The sequence below is a fragment of the Pangasianodon hypophthalmus genome, chromosome 10 (genome assembly GCF_027358585.1).
Source record: "Pangasianodon hypophthalmus isolate fPanHyp1 chromosome 10, fPanHyp1.pri, whole genome shotgun sequence".
Taxonomy (NCBI): Eukaryota; Metazoa; Chordata; class Actinopteri; order Siluriformes; family Pangasiidae; genus Pangasianodon; species Pangasianodon hypophthalmus.
Genome location: NC_069719.1, coordinates 3,105,127 through 3,122,417, shown reverse-complemented (window position 1 = coordinate 3,122,417; position 17,291 = coordinate 3,105,127). Strand labels below are relative to the sequence as shown.

At 40.6% G+C, this 17,291-nt stretch overlaps 1 protein-coding gene across 3 annotated transcripts in view; it reads left to right on the top strand.

Moving 5' to 3' along the window:
• The window catches only part of dlgap2a (discs, large (Drosophila) homolog-associated protein 2a), a 165,965-nt gene that overhangs the window by 75,099 nt on the left and 73,575 nt on the right, over positions 1–17,291 (top strand). For all 3 annotated transcript variants that reach the window (XM_053237488.1, XM_053237489.1, XM_026944198.3), the window contains one exon: positions 2,128–3,287. In XM_053237488.1, coding sequence (XP_053093463.1) covers positions 2,128–3,287 — 1,160 coding nt within the window. The remainder of the gene's footprint in view (positions 1–2,127; positions 3,288–17,291) is intronic.

Here is a 17,291-nt window from a genome sequence, read left to right as displayed (position 1 = left end):
GTGTGTGTATGCATGGTGCTCTGAAATGAACTGGTGCCCCAACCAGGGTGTATTCCCACCTCATTCCCAATGTCTCTGGGATATATTCCAGATCCACCACGATCCTGACAAGGATAAAGTGCTTACTAAAGATGAATGTTGCTCTAAATTACTCTTTTAAGTAACTAAAATGCAAGTTCAACTTTTTTTGAAAGCCTTACAAAATAAGCATCACAATTAACTATAATTAATTGGGCCCAACCACTTGCAAGAAGTAATCAATTGTGGTAGATGGTGTGGATAACGGGACGTGTGCAGATAAGAAAGCGTCTCACGTGTCAGCATGATTTAAATCTGCTATTGTTAATAGAGCACTGTCTCTATTGTGATTTCCTGCTCCTCCATTTGCAGCATCTTATCGATGCCGAAAAACAGAAATCTTGTGATATTATATTCCTTTCTCAAATTGAGGCTTTGCCAACACTGAAGGTTATGTTATTTTGCTTTGAAAGCAGTTCCTGCCTTGATTATCCATTAACTTTGTTTTTCAACTCCTGTGACTAGAGACAAAGGAGGACGGGAGTTTGTATCTGTCAGACTCGTTTTCGGTAGATGTGTTGCCATTTAAATGCTAATACGATAAGGAGGGCAAAATGTCCTTTACACTTAGTCTGTGTTTGGAGAGTGGGAACAACAAAAGAGCAAATATATCCGTAGGGGTTTGACTGTTAGTCTTAAAGTGGACATTGTGGTCAGAACTTTAGGTTGCCGTGATGTGATTGCTCACGGATTTGACGACGCACTCCTTGACCCTCGCCTGAGAGCCATTTTGTGTTTGCGGGATATACAGATTAGCATAGAGATGTTGAAAACAACTTAAAATAGCCAACACCAGGTGCGACCCTTGTCTTTTAAAGCTTTTTGGTCATTCTTGATTCATGTTTGCTTACATTGACTTATGAAGGTCAGACATTTGGTGATTTGCATAAGGCCCAAGATGCCATGCTCCAATAAGTATGGTAATTGTCTTCTGACTCTTTTGAAAATACTGTCTCTTAAGCAAACACAGTGTCTTAACATACACCTCCACTGAGACGAGATGTTCAGGAAGTGACAAAGCATGAAGGCAGTTATTTGAAAGATTAAAATTTAAAATGAATTAAGGGACACTGATGTGGCTAAGTATGGGTGAAAATGAATCTACTTATAATTCTCAGCATCTCAGTAAACGTCATTAAGCCTAAATGATTCTGGAACATTACTCCTGTTGCTGAAATGTTGAATGAAACTCAAGGTAGCATCATTATTACTGTTCTTTTTTTTACCATTTACCAAAATTATCACACCTTCTTAAAACCTATTTCCCCAACATCTGACCCAAATATCTCTAATTCTACCCCGATTCACTAAAACAGGCATGAACAAGCATGAAATGGCAATGTCACAGAAAGAAAGTGATCAAAATGATTAAAACTTTATACATAATACTGTTTGCCTTTGATAAAGAGTCCCTGTGGCTGTCCTTGAAGAAAGAGTTCAGCAAATGTAGTTTTAATCTCAGAGTGTCGCCTCCCAAGGACGACTCCTGACACTCCTCAAAGTACTCTCCAACCAGAGCTGGCTTTGACGGATGGCACCACGGTGCTAAAATGATAGGCTATTATTTTACTTTGCATTGGATAAATGGAAACGCTAACCATGTTCCCCATCAGATTTACAGGGAAGGGCTTCAGGAGGGCTCAGGTCCTAAGTTGTCATTTTAAAAAAAATCTTGTACTTTCATGGGAATTTCACAATTTAAAAATTGTACTTCTATCAATATGTGTATGCAAACAAGTGATGTTCATAAAGGAACTGCACAAAGCAGATAATAATTGGAGTATGTTTATTATCTAATGTACCTTCTTTTTGAGTTTCCATTGAACGTCATGCCTTGTGCTTCAATTTGTGTGGCAAGATTATGCAACGGTGTCCTTGAGAGCATCTTTGTGCCCTCATACAAAATAAGCTGTGGCTGAGCCAAGAATAATTCTTAGTTAGTCAAATCAGGACTTTTTGCTGAAGCAGAAGTCTATTCGACAGCTGAGTAATAAAAGGTACAGGACACTTTTGACCCATAGTCTTTTTGTCTCTCCTTGTCATTTGCAGACCAGCCATATTCATGGTCCCCCATCCAGTACTTCGATGAAGACAGCTACCCCTCCCCTCCCAGGAATATGAAAGGTCTATCAGGCGGTCGTCCCCAGCTAAACATCACGACTGGACACTCCTGTGGCCTGACAGACTGCGACCACTCCCTCGACCACCTGCAGCATGGTGCTCCCGACTCCCGCTCGTCTTACCTGCTTAGCCCCACGGAGAGTTGCCCCATTGACCACCACCGCTGCTCGCCGCGGAGCTCCATCCATTCGGATTGCATGGTGATGCCTGTCTCCATGGCCTCTGACCACGTTTCCAGCAGCACATTTCCCAGGATGCATTACAGTTCACACCATGAGAGTTCGCGGGAGGATGGCACCACTGGGCACAGCAGCAGCGGTGGTGGTGGTGGTGTTGTTGGAGGGGGTGGAGTAGGAGGAGGTGGTGCAGGTAGTGGTTCCGGTTCTGGGAAGATGAACCGAATACCTGCCAACCTCCTGGACCAATTTGAGAAACAGCTGCCTATTCACCGAGACGGATTCCACACGCTGCAATACCAGCGCACATCCACGGCTACCACCAGCAGCGAGCAGCGGAATGAGAGTCCAGGTCGGATCCGCCACCTGGTGCACTCTGTGCAGAAGCTCTTCACCAAGTCCCACTCGCTGGAAGGCTCCTCCAAGATGAACGGCACCAAAGGAGACTCACGCTCGGAAAGCGGCCACCACCATCACGGACACCACCACGGCCACCACAAACACAGTAAGAGGAGCAAGAGCAAAGAGCGCAAAGCTGACTCCAAGCACCGCTCAGGGATCGCTGGGTGGTGGAGCTCTGATGATAACCTAGACAGCGACAGCACCTACCGGACTCCCAGTGTCATGAGTCGGCACCATGTGGACCACATAAGTCACTGCTACCCGGAATCGGTCCCAGGCCACTTTGGAGATCTTTCACTTAAGACTTCCAAGAGCAACAATGACGTGAAGTGCTCAGCTTGCGAGGGCATGGCCTTGGCTCCAGAGGGCAAGTTCATGAAGCGGAGCTCTTGGTCCACTTTGACTGTTAGCCAGGCCAAAGAGGCCTACCGCAAGTCCTCGCTCAACCTCGAGAAACCTATGATGCCTCAAGACCTCAAGTCCCCAATGAGGCCTTGTCATTATCTCCAGGTCAGTGAAGCTGTAAGATTTTATAATAGTTGATCATTTTTTGTAATATATGAGTGCTATACCAGCAGTCTGCATTTGCCATTTTGGCATAGAACCATAGCAGTACACTTAGAATTATTTTTGAGAACAAAATTATATCCAAGCCTATAATGTAGCAATTTAACAGCCCTGCTGTTGCCGAAGTGCTTTCTGATTGTGTGTGTGTTTCTGATGATGGATTGTGAAGAGTGGTAATGTAGTGCCATATTTGGGGACAAATATATTAGCAGTACCAGTAGGATTCGATACCCTGAGGAGCTTTGCTAGGATTTAGAAATATTGCAAACAGTGAGGCATATTGATTAGCACTGATTGCATGGTACACAAATGCACTAATACATCACTGTTACCACCTTTCATTATTCAAGTTCCCCTTCATTTTTAGTGCTTGAGAAAAAAACAATTTGAGATGGACTGCTGAAATAACTGTATGTGGACTGCTGAATAACTGTTTTAAATAATAAATAGTTTAAATAGTGGCCAAAAAGCTACCAATTTTCAGAAAGGAACTTTAACATGGTAGATAGCACAAGATCATTCCACCCAGGAAAGGTGATCTCTTCTGACCTGAGCATGCACGAGGGGTTGTACTGGTGGAGGAGTTGTATGGAAAGCTTCTAATGGAGTGAGCAGAAGTGATTACAGTTTATGAACTCTGAAGCTCAACCACCAGCGCACGTTTTTACATTTAATCCAACGCCTGCAAGGTGGGTGGAATGCAGATGCTTTTAAAAAGCACTCCCACCAGCAATTTTATTTATTTTTATTTTGCTCTTTCTTACCTCCCGACCAATTTGGTCTCAAGTTGGGAGGCAAGTGAATAAAACAAAGTCTCATTAGTGACTAATGAAGAGGTTTAAAACATGATAAATCAAAAATATCTGAATGTATCCATCACGTGGTGTGACATCCCTCTTTATCAGTGGCTGCATACATCACCAGAGTTAAACCAATCAGCATCACTGCTCATGATAAAGCTAATCTAGCTAGCAAGCTAGGCTAGTTAATTAGCTGATACTAGCTAGGACTAGTGAGAGTGTTGTTACAAAAGGTGCTCGAGTCAGTGATTTTTCTGAAAAGTGTTAAAGCACCCTAAGATTTACATGCACCAGAGAATTGATGGTTTTATTTGGGAGACCAGTGAAGAGTAAATCAAGTTGGACAGTAACAATATATGATCTGCAATACAAGATGATTCAGCATCATTTCAGTGATTAGTGGAGGGAGAAACTGTAGAGGTGAGAAATCCAAATTTTTGTGAGAGAATTTATGTGCAGCTTGAATGTGCACAATGGGGTCAAGCAATACACCAAGATTACAAACCACTAGCGAAGGCTTAACAATGACAACATCAATATGGATGACAAAATCCGCCATCTTGAAAGCCATTGATTTTGTTATAGACTAGCCATGTTGGCGCTCTGTGGTCTTCTCTGTCCACTCATAAATAGTTGTGAGGCTTGGGCGGCATTCGGGAAAGATGACCACTCACTGGGGCTATCATTGGCGGTATCAGGGTGACACATCAGGGAAAGCAGAAAGAGCCAAGATTAATGTTGTAAAATCGCTTGCTCCTGCTGACTCAGAAGAAAGCTCCACTGCTCATGACCTGCATTTATTTAGTGTCCAGCTTGGGTAGTAGTAGGGGATTAGATACGCTCGATCAATCTTAAGTGCATCAGTAGGATGGATAGGGCCACATGAGGGTAACTGTTAATTAGCGGGGTTCGTCGTAAGGGCTCGAAGAGTCGCTACAAGGGTGACTTTAAGGTCAGATGTGTGTGGCTCACAAGGAGCGATCAGAATGGTTTGGAAAGATGAACAGGGGCTGGAACTTTTTTAGATGGAAGCTGAAATGATGTATGGATCCCTAAGCAAAAGTTAGATGCAATGCCTAATTAGTCAGAAAATTATGGCAGGTTATATCATTCTCTGCATGTTATTTGTACTCATAAAATGTCATACAATTCTAAGGTCTTTGCAGTTACTGTGACCCTGCAGCCCATATGCTTACTATGCAAATGAGTGATAGAGATCAACCCACTTATGCTAATTACAGGTTTGTAAAAAGGTGTTGACAGTTCAGTCAAGGCTGAGAGGTGTCAGTTCATAATTGCACAACTATCATCACAGATAAACCTCTCAAGTTAAGTGGGAGTTTTTATAAATTGATCACTTAATTGACTTTAATTGCAGGCTAATTCCACTGGACAAAGCCAGAGCCACATTACTCTTGATTTTTTAACTAATTTATTTACTCATTTGGAGCTGCAGGGATAGAACGAAAAGATCGCTAGCACTTTGTATCAGACGCCCGCATCGGTCCGTCATCGTTATAACACCAATTAGTTTAGGTTTGTGTTCATTGAGCGTGTCAGATAGGATTAACTACCAGCATGTGCCGCCATGACCTGAACCATGCGAGAGCCGATGATTCTGATGCATCTGTGTTTCACGGCACTTAATGGGCTCCTTCGGCCGTGATAAACACACAGCGCCAAGAATAGCGCAACCCATCCATCCGGCTGCTGTTTCTGGCAGCTGTTATCAATGCGGACCTCGGTGACGCACACGCTCGGGGAGATTTATGTCCCTTCGCTCTGAAGCAAACTGACTAAAAGGTTGCAACATCCACACCGAGCCATGTGTGTTGGGGTTGGGAGGGAGGAAATAAAGAAGCTATTTCTGGGATGTCTTTATCAGAAAGGTCAGTCAAGCAAGGGAGACAGAATTGTTCATTGAGAATGTGGCTCGAAGCTGAATCGATGCTAAAAAGTTTTTGCTTGTTTGCTTTATTGGTATGGCTTCTACTGTTTGTCTCAGACCATGTGGGTTGTCGAGCTACTCAGACCAGATGGTCGATTTTGTGCGCAAGTCGTTCTTCTTTTAGTATCCTCAGTTGGATAGCACTAACACTTATGAAACAGCAACCGAGGTAAAATGTCAAATATTGCTGGAAATCATTTGATTAATTTCTTGCTTGGCAAGACTACAAATGATGCACAAGGGATTCACTTCATTCGTGTGTTATTATTCGAAAGGAAACCTTGACAGCCTTAGAGCTCTGTCATTGAACAGGAGATGGCTTCTGTTGGTGTGTGTGTGTGTGTGTGTGTGTGTGTGTGTGTGTATGTGTGTGTGAATGGGGCATGAAGAACATGGACATGACGTGACAATAAAGTCAAAGCAAAGTCATTGTTTTTATACCACAGCCAATGGTTTGCCAATTATTAAATGTTTTATTAATTAAGAACATCACACTTTTTATCTATTTGTAGTTACATAAATTGATTACATGATGTAGTTACTGAGAAACCAGGAAGTGTAAACTTCTCTGTCCTGAAGTTGTCGCAAAACTTCAACGATAACCGGAACTAACTTGTTTTAAAATGTAACCATAAGCAGATAAAAATAATGATGTTGTATTTGTAATCATTGGCAAATTGCTATGGTATATGAGGAAATTAGGAGAACGTAGGGGTTTTAACAGTAACTCTGCAACTTTTGTGTGTGTTTGTGTGTGTGTGTGCGTGTGTGTGCGTGTGTGTGTGTGTGTTTGTGTGAAGTTGGCACAGAGAGTGTGGTGCAATGATGAAGTTAAGGAGTGCAGGTGTTAAACTGGCTGGCTGGAAAAGCCATTCTGCACCAGTTGAGTCACCCTGCTAACTGGCACTTCGTTCGCACTCGAGAACAAGTTCCCCTCTGGGTATACACACACACACACACACACACATACACACACACACACACACACACACAATGCCCTCCCTCCTCGCTTTTGTATGATCCCTGAGAGACTTCATCTTTCTCACGTGTCGTCTCTCAGTGTCTTTGACGTCTCTCTCTCTCTCTCTCTCTCTCTCTCGCTCTGCTCTTGTGCTTATTCTGTCTCGCCCTCAAGCTCAAGCTGTCCATCGTTACAGCAGTGAAGGCTGTGCGAATGGAGTCGATTGGTACTGATCGGAAGTTAATCTTCATACACGGGATTTATTCCATCACATCTTGCTCTTTTTCTTTCTGTATTTGCTTAACCTCCCTCTTACCTCTTGTTTCTATTTTTTATTCACTCCCTTTTTCTCTGTGTCCTGCTATGCAGCTATTGATCTGAATCCAGTTTGACATGAATCCAGAAACAGATCACAGCTTTAGTGAAAAAAATGGCCAAAAATGACAGAATCCCTCGCAGCGGGTAATTTCATTTTGGATTACAATAAGCAGAAGAAAACCGAACGCTAGTTAGTTAGCATTTACAATAAAGCATCTCATTCTAAGTGAATGGCAGAATGCTTTCCAGAAATTCATTTAAATACAGTATGTGTCCAAAGTGTTTAAGCATTTGTAAAATTCATTATGTTATAAACATATTTTATGTAAAATGATTTGTAAAGAATGTGTGATTATTTCTAAAGTATAACTTATTTTTCCGTTTCTACCAGAAATGGACTTCTGCAAATTTAATACTCGTCCTTCGGTTGCACAAATTTGTGCACTACAATCTCTAAATCTGAAGTGACCTTCAGACTGCGGTATATAAAATTTTGTGAAATTAATCTATTTGCATTGACTCTGCTCTGTATTTTGCCTTTTTTGGTAGAAACGTTTCCACCACAATTTGCATATTCATTAAGACAAAGATTAAAACTGGAAAGTGTCCAGAGATAGTGTTATTAGTTATCTTGCACACTTTTTGTACATGCGTTCCCAGAGACCTACATTTCATGGGCTTCTTTATGTTGCCCTAATATGGTAAAAGTATTTGTTAACAAGTCAGGTAAAGGAAATAGACTTCTTTTTCTGTGGAGGGAACATGGGACTGAGGAAACTGTGGGCTGAAATATAGGAGAATAAAGCACCCTGGGAACATAGGGCCCTCAATATTATCCATTACACAGTAGAAGAAAAATACAGTAATGGCAACAGACCAGATATGGTCCTAGAAATATAGGGTCCTAAAAATATGGGTATCTAGAAACAAAGGCCTCTGGAAATACAGGGTCCTGGAAATATAGGTCCCTAAAAACATAGGTCTCTGGAAATGTGGGAAGCTTGAAACATAAGATCCTGGAACAAAAAAGGTTCCTGGAAACATAGGCTTCTGGAAATACAGGGTTCTAGAAACATAATGTCCTGGAAATGTAGCGCTCTGTATAAATAGGTAGAGTACTTTATTTATCCCTGAGGAAAATTGTTCCAGAGTGCTATATTCTAGAGTCCTGTAAAAGCTAGAGGGCTAAAAACATAGGGACCAGGAAAAAATAAGTCTCTGGAAATATAGGATCCTGGAGATAAGCCTCTGGAAATATAGAAGTCTTGAAATAGGACTAGAGATAGGACTATGGAAAATAAAAATCTGGAAATATAGGACTATGGAAATATAGAAGTCTGGGAATATAGAAGTCTGGAAATACAGAAGTCTGGGAATATAGAAGTCTGGAAATATAGGACTATGGAAATACAGAAGTCTGGGAATATAGAAGTCTGGAAATATAGGACTATGGAAATACAGAAGTCTGGAAATATAGGACTGTGGAAATTATAATTATAGGACGTCTGGAAACATATGGCCCCAGAAATGTAGGGTCCTGGAAAAACTGGATTCTGAATCACAGGGAATAAAGCATCAGGTACAGGGTGGAACTGTGATGTAGTAAGGTTCTGATGCGAGAGGTTGGTGAATAAATGTGATGATTCAGTGATCTCAGTCTGTCAGTGTGATGAATCCTGAACCTCTCTCACTCTGATCAGGGAATTTCACTGCTGCAATCAAACGCAATCAGCGTTTCCCTCTCTCTCAACGGCTATCTCTGTGTGTGTTTCATACACTCCAGTGTTACACACTAGGCTAGCAAGTGTGTGTGTGTGTATGTGTGTGTGTGTGTGTGTGTGTGAGTGTGTGTGAGTGATTAGGGGATTATCTCACACACCTTATACTTCAATATTATTAACAAGAGCAACATGAACTCACACTAGCACTAACGCTCTGAACCTTAATGACTCCACTTGTGTTGCTTTTTCTTTATCTATCTCTCTTTTTCTCATTTTCACTCTCTCACTGTCGTCTTTCTCAAGCTCTCTGTCATCTCTCTCTTCCAACACTCGTTTTTCTCCACCTCCCTTTAATTCAATTTAATTTCCTTCAAGTTGGCTTCACCTTTAGATGTCTCTCTTTCATTTTATCGCTCTGTCTCTCTCATGGCTCTCATTATTTTTTATTTTTATCTTTCTCTCATTCTCTGTTTTTTTTTTCTTCTTTCCTCTCACATCCCTTTTTTATACCACACTCCTTCCCCTTTCCTATCTAACTCTTTCTCTGTCTAACTCATCCTTACTCTCCACTGCCTCTGTCTGCCTCTCTGTGTCCCCCTTTGTTTGTTTGTTTCTTTCTTTCAATCTCTCTCTCTTTGTGACATTCCCCCCTCTCTCTTTCTTGCTTTCTGTCCCTCCCTCTCTGTCTCTCTGCTTCTCTGGCTTACTGTGTCTCTGTCTTTCTGCCTCTCTCGAAACCCCTGTGTCTCTCCCTCTCTGTCTTTCAGTCTCTTTCTCTGTTTCACTCTGTGTCTCTGCTTCTCTGTCTGTCTATCTTTCTTTCTATCTGTTTGTCTCTCTCACTGTCTCTCTTTCTTCTCTTTCCTGCTCTGTCTTTCTCGATCTCTATCTTTGTCTCTCCGCTTCTCTGTCTCTCTCTCTCTCTCTCTCTGTCTCTCTCTCTCTCTCTCTGTGATCAGCCCATCATCAACACACTCATTAGCTGGAGTACTAAAGCAGCCAGCGACAGCCTGTCAGCAAAAGTAGCTCACAGTAATCCCTTGCTCAAACTCCTTAAGGAAGAGAGGGAGAGAGACAGAAAAACAGAGAGTCAGAGAAAGAGAATTAGAGGCAGAGCAAGATGGGAAATTAGAGAGTAAAAATGAGTTGCATGGAGAGAGAGAGAGAGAGAGAGAGAGAGAGAGTTTGAATAAACACGAGCACCGTGAGAGAGAAACACAAACAGCTCAATAACACTTGACTGAGCTACGAGGCTAATGCAGCTAACAGTAATGGAAGTCTGTCTCAGCCAAAATGTTTACTGTGAATATGAGCCTCAAACAACGTCCTGTTCCTCAGTCAAGTGCTGCCGAGGTTTAGGACACAGTGGAACTTCCTGTCATCTATAAAACATTATGAGGGCGGCCATCTTGGACTTCACACACACGGATAAAACAAATGCATGTAATCTTTAATATGGTAAGGTTTTCTGTAAAGAGACATTTATTGAACATTTACGGAAGGAGTCTCCAGTGTCAGCACTTTGTAGCAGTCAGAGGTAAAGCTGATTTTTACACTTTTTCGCATTCCATCAGTGTTCTGTAAACACACGACATAACCGACACTTCAGTTCATGTCACCTCTTGGCTCCGCAGCAAAAAAAAAAAACAAAAAAAAAAACATAACAGTCCAGGAGTGAATGGAACTCAAATGTCATAGTCATCCATACACTCCTATACATACACACACACACACACACACACAGAGTGAAGCCTGTGGGTTAATTAGGTCTGAAAGGAATTAGATATTTTTAGCTCCTTAATTACGCCCAAAAGCCGGGGGACGGGGCCAAGCTGTGTGGAGATTAGCCTAATGTGAAATTAGTGATTAACTGAAAAAAAAGGAAAAAACAGAGAGACCTGGCCATGAGAGCAGACAGGATGTGTGTGTGTGTGGGTGTGTGTGTGTGTGTGTGTTTCAATAACTCCAAACACACCCCAAATATATTACTTTCACTTTTGTTCGTGTAGTGTTTTGGAACATTTACAGTGTAGTGTGTTAAAAATTAATTATTAATTATTAAATAATAATAATAATAATAATAATAGAATATTAAGTTACACCACAGTGCTGTAGAATTCTGGATTCTGATTGGTCAGAAGGTCTCAGGTTTGTATTACAAATCCCAGGTTTATATTAATGCACTCGCTCTAACCTTATCATTTCTGTAGTAACAGCTCATTCACAGAGACTTGTGCAGTGGATTTAATAAAGTCCATTTAATAATAAATGGATTTTTTTTTTAAAAAAAAGTGTGTTTTGATAAATGGAAGTGTTCTGTAAGGAGACATTTATGTAACTTTTATGGAAGGAGTCTCCAGTGTCAGAGCCTTGTGGTTTGTGGTTTCTCAGTAAGCATGCAGTATTTTTTTTTTTTCTCTTATTAACTTAACTCTCTTATTAACTTAACTTATTGTTATTATTAAGAGAGAGAAAAACGACAAGCTGGTGAGTGTATGACTGTTTATAGCTGCTATAACGTAACTGAGAACAGGAACTAACTTGTTTCACGGACGTTTTGTTACATTCCATGATATTAAATGTACTTATAAATGGATAAGAAATATAAGTTGACATTCTTTATATATAAATATAAATTTAGAATTGTTACTGTTGGCACATCACTGTGGTATAAGAGGAATAAAAGACTTCAGGATGATAACAGTAATGCCACTTCATCATTGATTGTTTTCCTATAACAGCACACCACCGAGTGTTTTATTACTTGCTTAGCTCGATGTAAAATGTTAAACATTATAACCTTGCTAGCTGAAATAAGTGAACAGATGGGTAGATGGTCTCTCTTTCCCTCTCTCTCAAATACACACACACACACACACACACACACACACACTCACAAAACTCTCACTGATGTTTAGAGAGACACCTCAAGGGCTCAGAGTATCTGTGATAAATCTACAGTGCTAAACCTGTCATGCTGTCATATTCATAGCACCAACTCTCAACTCATAAATTACACGCACACACACACACACACACACACGCACAAACACACACACTTTTAATTGTGTAATCACTATCAAATTGATATCCTCAACTGAAACAAATCTATGTGTACTTCTGTTAATTGCTCATGGTTACACATTGTAATATTATTTAGCTAAGTTTATTTGAGTAATGTTAACACCGTTCCTGTTGGGAAAAATATAAACAAACGAATTAATCAACTTTAAAAACTTTATCATTTCCTATTTTAATTTTTTCTATAATATTTTGAATGGACAAAAAAATTGACCCTGCCTTAACACTAGCATTTTTAAATTTTTAAGAAATTTTTAAGCATTTTTAAGAAATCTATCATTGTATTTCTCAAAATCTCTTCTCTCACAGATGAATTTCCGTCTGGGTTTATAGCTCCTGCACAGCAGTGCAAATATAACAGAAAAAAAAAACCTCATAACTGAGGTTCCAGCTTTCACCCGGTTTCTATTAGATTATCAGGAGATTACGCTTTGTGGTTTCTCAGTAACATGACAAGCTGCATTTTTGTCTTATTAACTTTGTTTTTGTCTTATTAACTTCAAGAGAGAGAAAAAAGAGAGTCTGTTGAGGGATCAAAGAAGACATGAAGTGATAACAGGAACTAACCTGTTGTTCCATGACATTAAATGTAACAGTGGATAAAAATTGTGCTGTGACATTCTTTAATAAATAATAATAATAAAAAAAAAATGTAATTATCAACAAATAGCTGTGGTGTAAGAGGAATAAAACACTTCAGGATGTGCTGTTCTAGAAAAATAATCAACTTCAGGGTGGTAACAGTACCAGCGCTTCATCACACCACCCTGTCGTTGATTATTTTCCTATAACAGCAAGACCCTGAGTGATTTAACGTGGCTTCTTAAACAATAACAACACGTGATATGTCTGAATTACTCAGGGAACTTTTTTCTTAATTTAATTTATTCATTTATGCAGATATTTTTATCTAATCAAGCTGTACAACTGAATGTCACGGATGTTGCTCAGGGTTCATTATTATTCCAAACACTAGCTGAGAAAAATAACCTCTGAGCCACCACCAGTTACAACTACACATTTCTAAGTTTAAGAATAACAAGTGTACCTGTTTAAAAAAAACACGTTTCAGCTACTGATCTTTCAGGAGCTAGAACTGAAAATCATGTTGTTTGTGATGTCATTATCTATAGCACAAGTTTAAGTAGAAATAGAGATGCATTAATATGATTTTTTTCAGAGTTTTTGGTAATTACTCATCAAAACAGAAACGATTTCATAGTAACCTACTTCATAGTAATCAATCAGGAACATCATGGAGCATTGTATCGAGCTCTGTTTATGTCAGTTCCTGCTGTGTGCTGCTGATAGTGAACTCCTTGTGCTTTTTACGTGCACTCACAGCAAAGAGAAGCAAAGTGTTTGCCCTGGAGTCTCAGTGCTCAGTGCTCGCACAACTGAAGTGCTCTCTCACCATTCACACTCGATTCATTGCTCATTTGCGTGTGTGGAATTCACTCAGGCTGGTCATCCTCTCGCTCTCTCTATTAAACATACTGTTTAAACACCATAAAGAGGTTTTATCAGGTTACTTGTATTGTAGGAAGATGCTATAGTTCCTCCTATAGGACATTTTGCAGTCTGCTTTGCTTTCATTGCCATCACTAATCATAAAACACGCCCAGATCGTCCAGAGCATTTCATGCCATCCATTCATTAGCGAGACAACGTACACTAGGCCTAACTCAGAGCATTTTTACAAGTAAATGAGAATTAGTATCCAATCAATACCCAATACCAGTATCAGTATCGATGCATCCCTAAGTAGAACTATTTCAATTTCAGTACCTAAGTATACCATCATACTAATCTATACGTGTATCATCACACGTCTACTCTGTACATTTTGGATCGATTGTTCATCAGTGGACCTCTTATTACCTGTTCATCCTGTCAATCGTCCCACCACTGATCAATTCATTAATCATGAGAGATGAGACAGAGTCCTTCTCACTAAAACACTCAATGTCAACAGCGTGAACAGGGACTCCTCCTCCTCCTCCGCCCACAACAAGCCTCGTCCTTCTTGTTACTAATCTGTATGCCTGAAGTATTCTTAAAATATCCTTCAAACATAAAGGACACTATTAAAGAAAAACTTTAATTCCTTAAAGTTCTTAAACTTTGTGACCTTGACCCGGTTTGGATTCATTTCAAAATCTAATCTAGTTCATCTGCAGGTTACAATGATAATTCCATATAAATCCTACAAACATTCAGCCATTCGTTTTTGAGAAGCTCAGATAGACGCACAGACAAAACCCCAAAACATAACGCCTCCACCACCTTGTGACAGAGGCATAAAGATACATTTCAAAAACACGTCTCTGATATTAAAAGTGAGTAAGCATCTTCATCAGTTGCCAGTGGATCTGATCGTATCAGGTATACGTCAGCATCAGGAGTGTTTTACTTCTTTTTTTGTGGCATGTTAGATTCAGAATTGATTTCACTCTGGTGAAGGATTGGAGTGTAGTGTGCAGTGAGCAGGGTTTTAGTAGTGATGGATTGGGCTGCACGAACCGTTCTATGCTATTATATTGTAAAATAGTCTTTATCTCGAACCATAATGAATCCTGATAGCTCTCTAGTTCCATATGTTGCAGTTGTGGCTCTCCAGGCTGCATTCTAAATAGAGTCTAAATAGAGTTCTTGTCACATCGAAATGTTTTAACTATGATGTTGTGTCTGGGTCAGAATAACCCAATCATCGTAAAAAAGATTTTCCCAACATTAAACTTAATTTGCTTTGATTTAGTTTCTCTAACAAACATGAAGTCTGATTGTAAAATCTCATTTCTGTTATAGAGGTGATGGTCAGGTCATATCGACCCTGAGTAAGAGTAAGAAGTAAAACACTCGGGTGGTGCGATGAAGCAGAGTTACTGTTTTATTTTCCTATAACAGCATGTCCTGAAGTGTTTTATTCCTCTTTTCCATGATTACAGTGTTTTATTTATTAAGGATTGACATGTCATAGTGTTTAGCTACATTAAGGTTGAGGAACAATCGTGAAATAAGTTAGTGTCATGAATTCCCCTCTCGGTGCTGCTTACATGTGTTTTGTTTTGTTTATATAGTTATGAGTTTTTCTTTATGTAATGTGATTATGTGTGAACATGTGCGTTGTGTCCTGTCTCCACCCCTGTCCTGTAACTGGTTTAGATCCTGATTGTTCTCACCTGGTTTCAGTTCACCGTTGATGAGTTAGTGTTCATATACCCTCCATTTAATTCGTTAGGTCTTTGTTATTGTGTTTCCAAGATCCTCTGTTCTCTGTTATTCCCGAGTCCCTGTGTTCTCTGTTATTCCCGAGTCCCTGTGTTCTCTGTTATTCCTGAGTTCCTCTGTTCTCTGTTATTCCCGAGTCCCTGTGTTCTCTGTTATTCCTGAGTTCCTCTGTTCTCTGTTATTCCCGAGTCCCTGTGTTCTCTGTTATTCCTGAGTTCCTCTTTTCTCTGTTATTCCTGAGTTCCTGTGTTCTCTGTTATTCCAGAGTCCCTGTGTTCTCTGTTATTCCCGAGTTCCTCTGTTCTCTGTTATTCCCGAGTCCCTGTGTTCTCTGTTATTCCTGAGTCCCTGTGTTCTCTGTTATTCCAGAGTTCCTCTGTTCTCTGTTATTCCGGAGTCCCTGTCTTCTCTGTTATTCCTGAGTCCCTGTGTTCTCTGTTATTCCTGAGTCCCTGTGTTCTCTGTTATTTCTGAGTTCCTGTGTTCTCTGTTATTCCCGAGTCCCTCTGTTCTCTGTTATTCCCGAGTCCCTGTGTTCTCTGTTATTCCCGAGTTCCTCTGTTCTCTGTTATTCCCGAGTCCCTGTGTTCTCTGTTATTCCCGAGTTCCTCTGTTCTCTGTTATTCCCGAGTTCCTGTGTTCTCTGTTATTCCCGAGTCCCTGTGTTCTCTGTTATTCCTGAGTTCCTCTGTTCTCTGTTATTCCCGAGTCCCTGTGTTCTCTGTTATTCCTGAGTTCCTCTTTTCTCTGTTATTCCTGAGTTCCTGTGTTCTCTGTTATTCCAGAGTCCCTGTGTTCTCTGTTATTCCCGAGTCCCTGTGTTCTCTGTTATTCCTGAGTCCCTGTGTTCTCTGTTATTCCAGAGTTCCTCTGTTCTCTGTTATTCCGGAGTCCCTGTCTTCTCTGTTATTCCTGAGTCCCTGTGTTCTCTGTTATTCCTGAGTCCCTGTGTTCTCTGTTATTTCTGAGTTCCTGTGTTCTCTGTTATTCCCGAGTTCCTCTGTTCTCTGTTATTGCCGAGTCCCTGTGTTCTCTGTTATTCCCGAGTCCCTGTGTTCTCTGTTATTCCCGAGTCCCTGTGTTCTCTGTTATTCCCGATCTCCTCTGTTCTCTGTTATTCCCGAGTTCCTGTGTGCTCTGTTATTCCTGAGTTCCTCTGTTCTCTGTTATTCCTGAGTTCCTCTGTTCTCTGTTATTCCTGAGTCCCTGTGTTCTGTGTTATTCCTGAGTTCCTCTGTTCTCTGTTATTCCTGAGTCCCTGTGTTCTCTGTTATTCCTGAGTTCCTCTGTTCTCTGTTATTCCTGAGTTCCTCTGTTCTCTGTTATTCCCGAGTCCCTGTGTTCTCTGTTATTCCTGAGTTCCTCTGTTCTCTGTTATTCCTGAGTCCCTGTGTTCTGTGTTATTCCTGAGTTCCTCTGTTCTCTGTTATTCCCGAGTCCCTGTGGTCTCTGTTATTCCTGAGTTCCTCTGTTCTCTGTTATTCCTGAGTTCCTCTGTTCTCTGTTATTCCTGAGTCCCTGTGTTCTCTGATATTCCTGAGTTCCTCTGTTCTCTGTTATTCCCGAGTCCCTGTGTTCTCTGATATTCCTGAGTTCCTCTGTTCTCTGTTATTCCCGAGTCCCTGTGTTCTCTGTTATTCCCTAATTCCTGTGTTACCTGTTATTCCCGAGTCCCTGTGTTCTCTGTTATTCCTGAGTTCCTCGGTTCTCTGTTATTCCCTAATTCCTGTGTTACCTGTTATTCCCTAATTCCTGTGTTACCTGTTATCACCTAGTTGTCTGTTTCCTGTATTTCTTGTTAGACTTCCTGTTTATGTGATTTATGATTATGGACTTGCCCTTTTTGATGCTGCCTGCCTGTGCTTTGACCCACGCTACAGACATTGA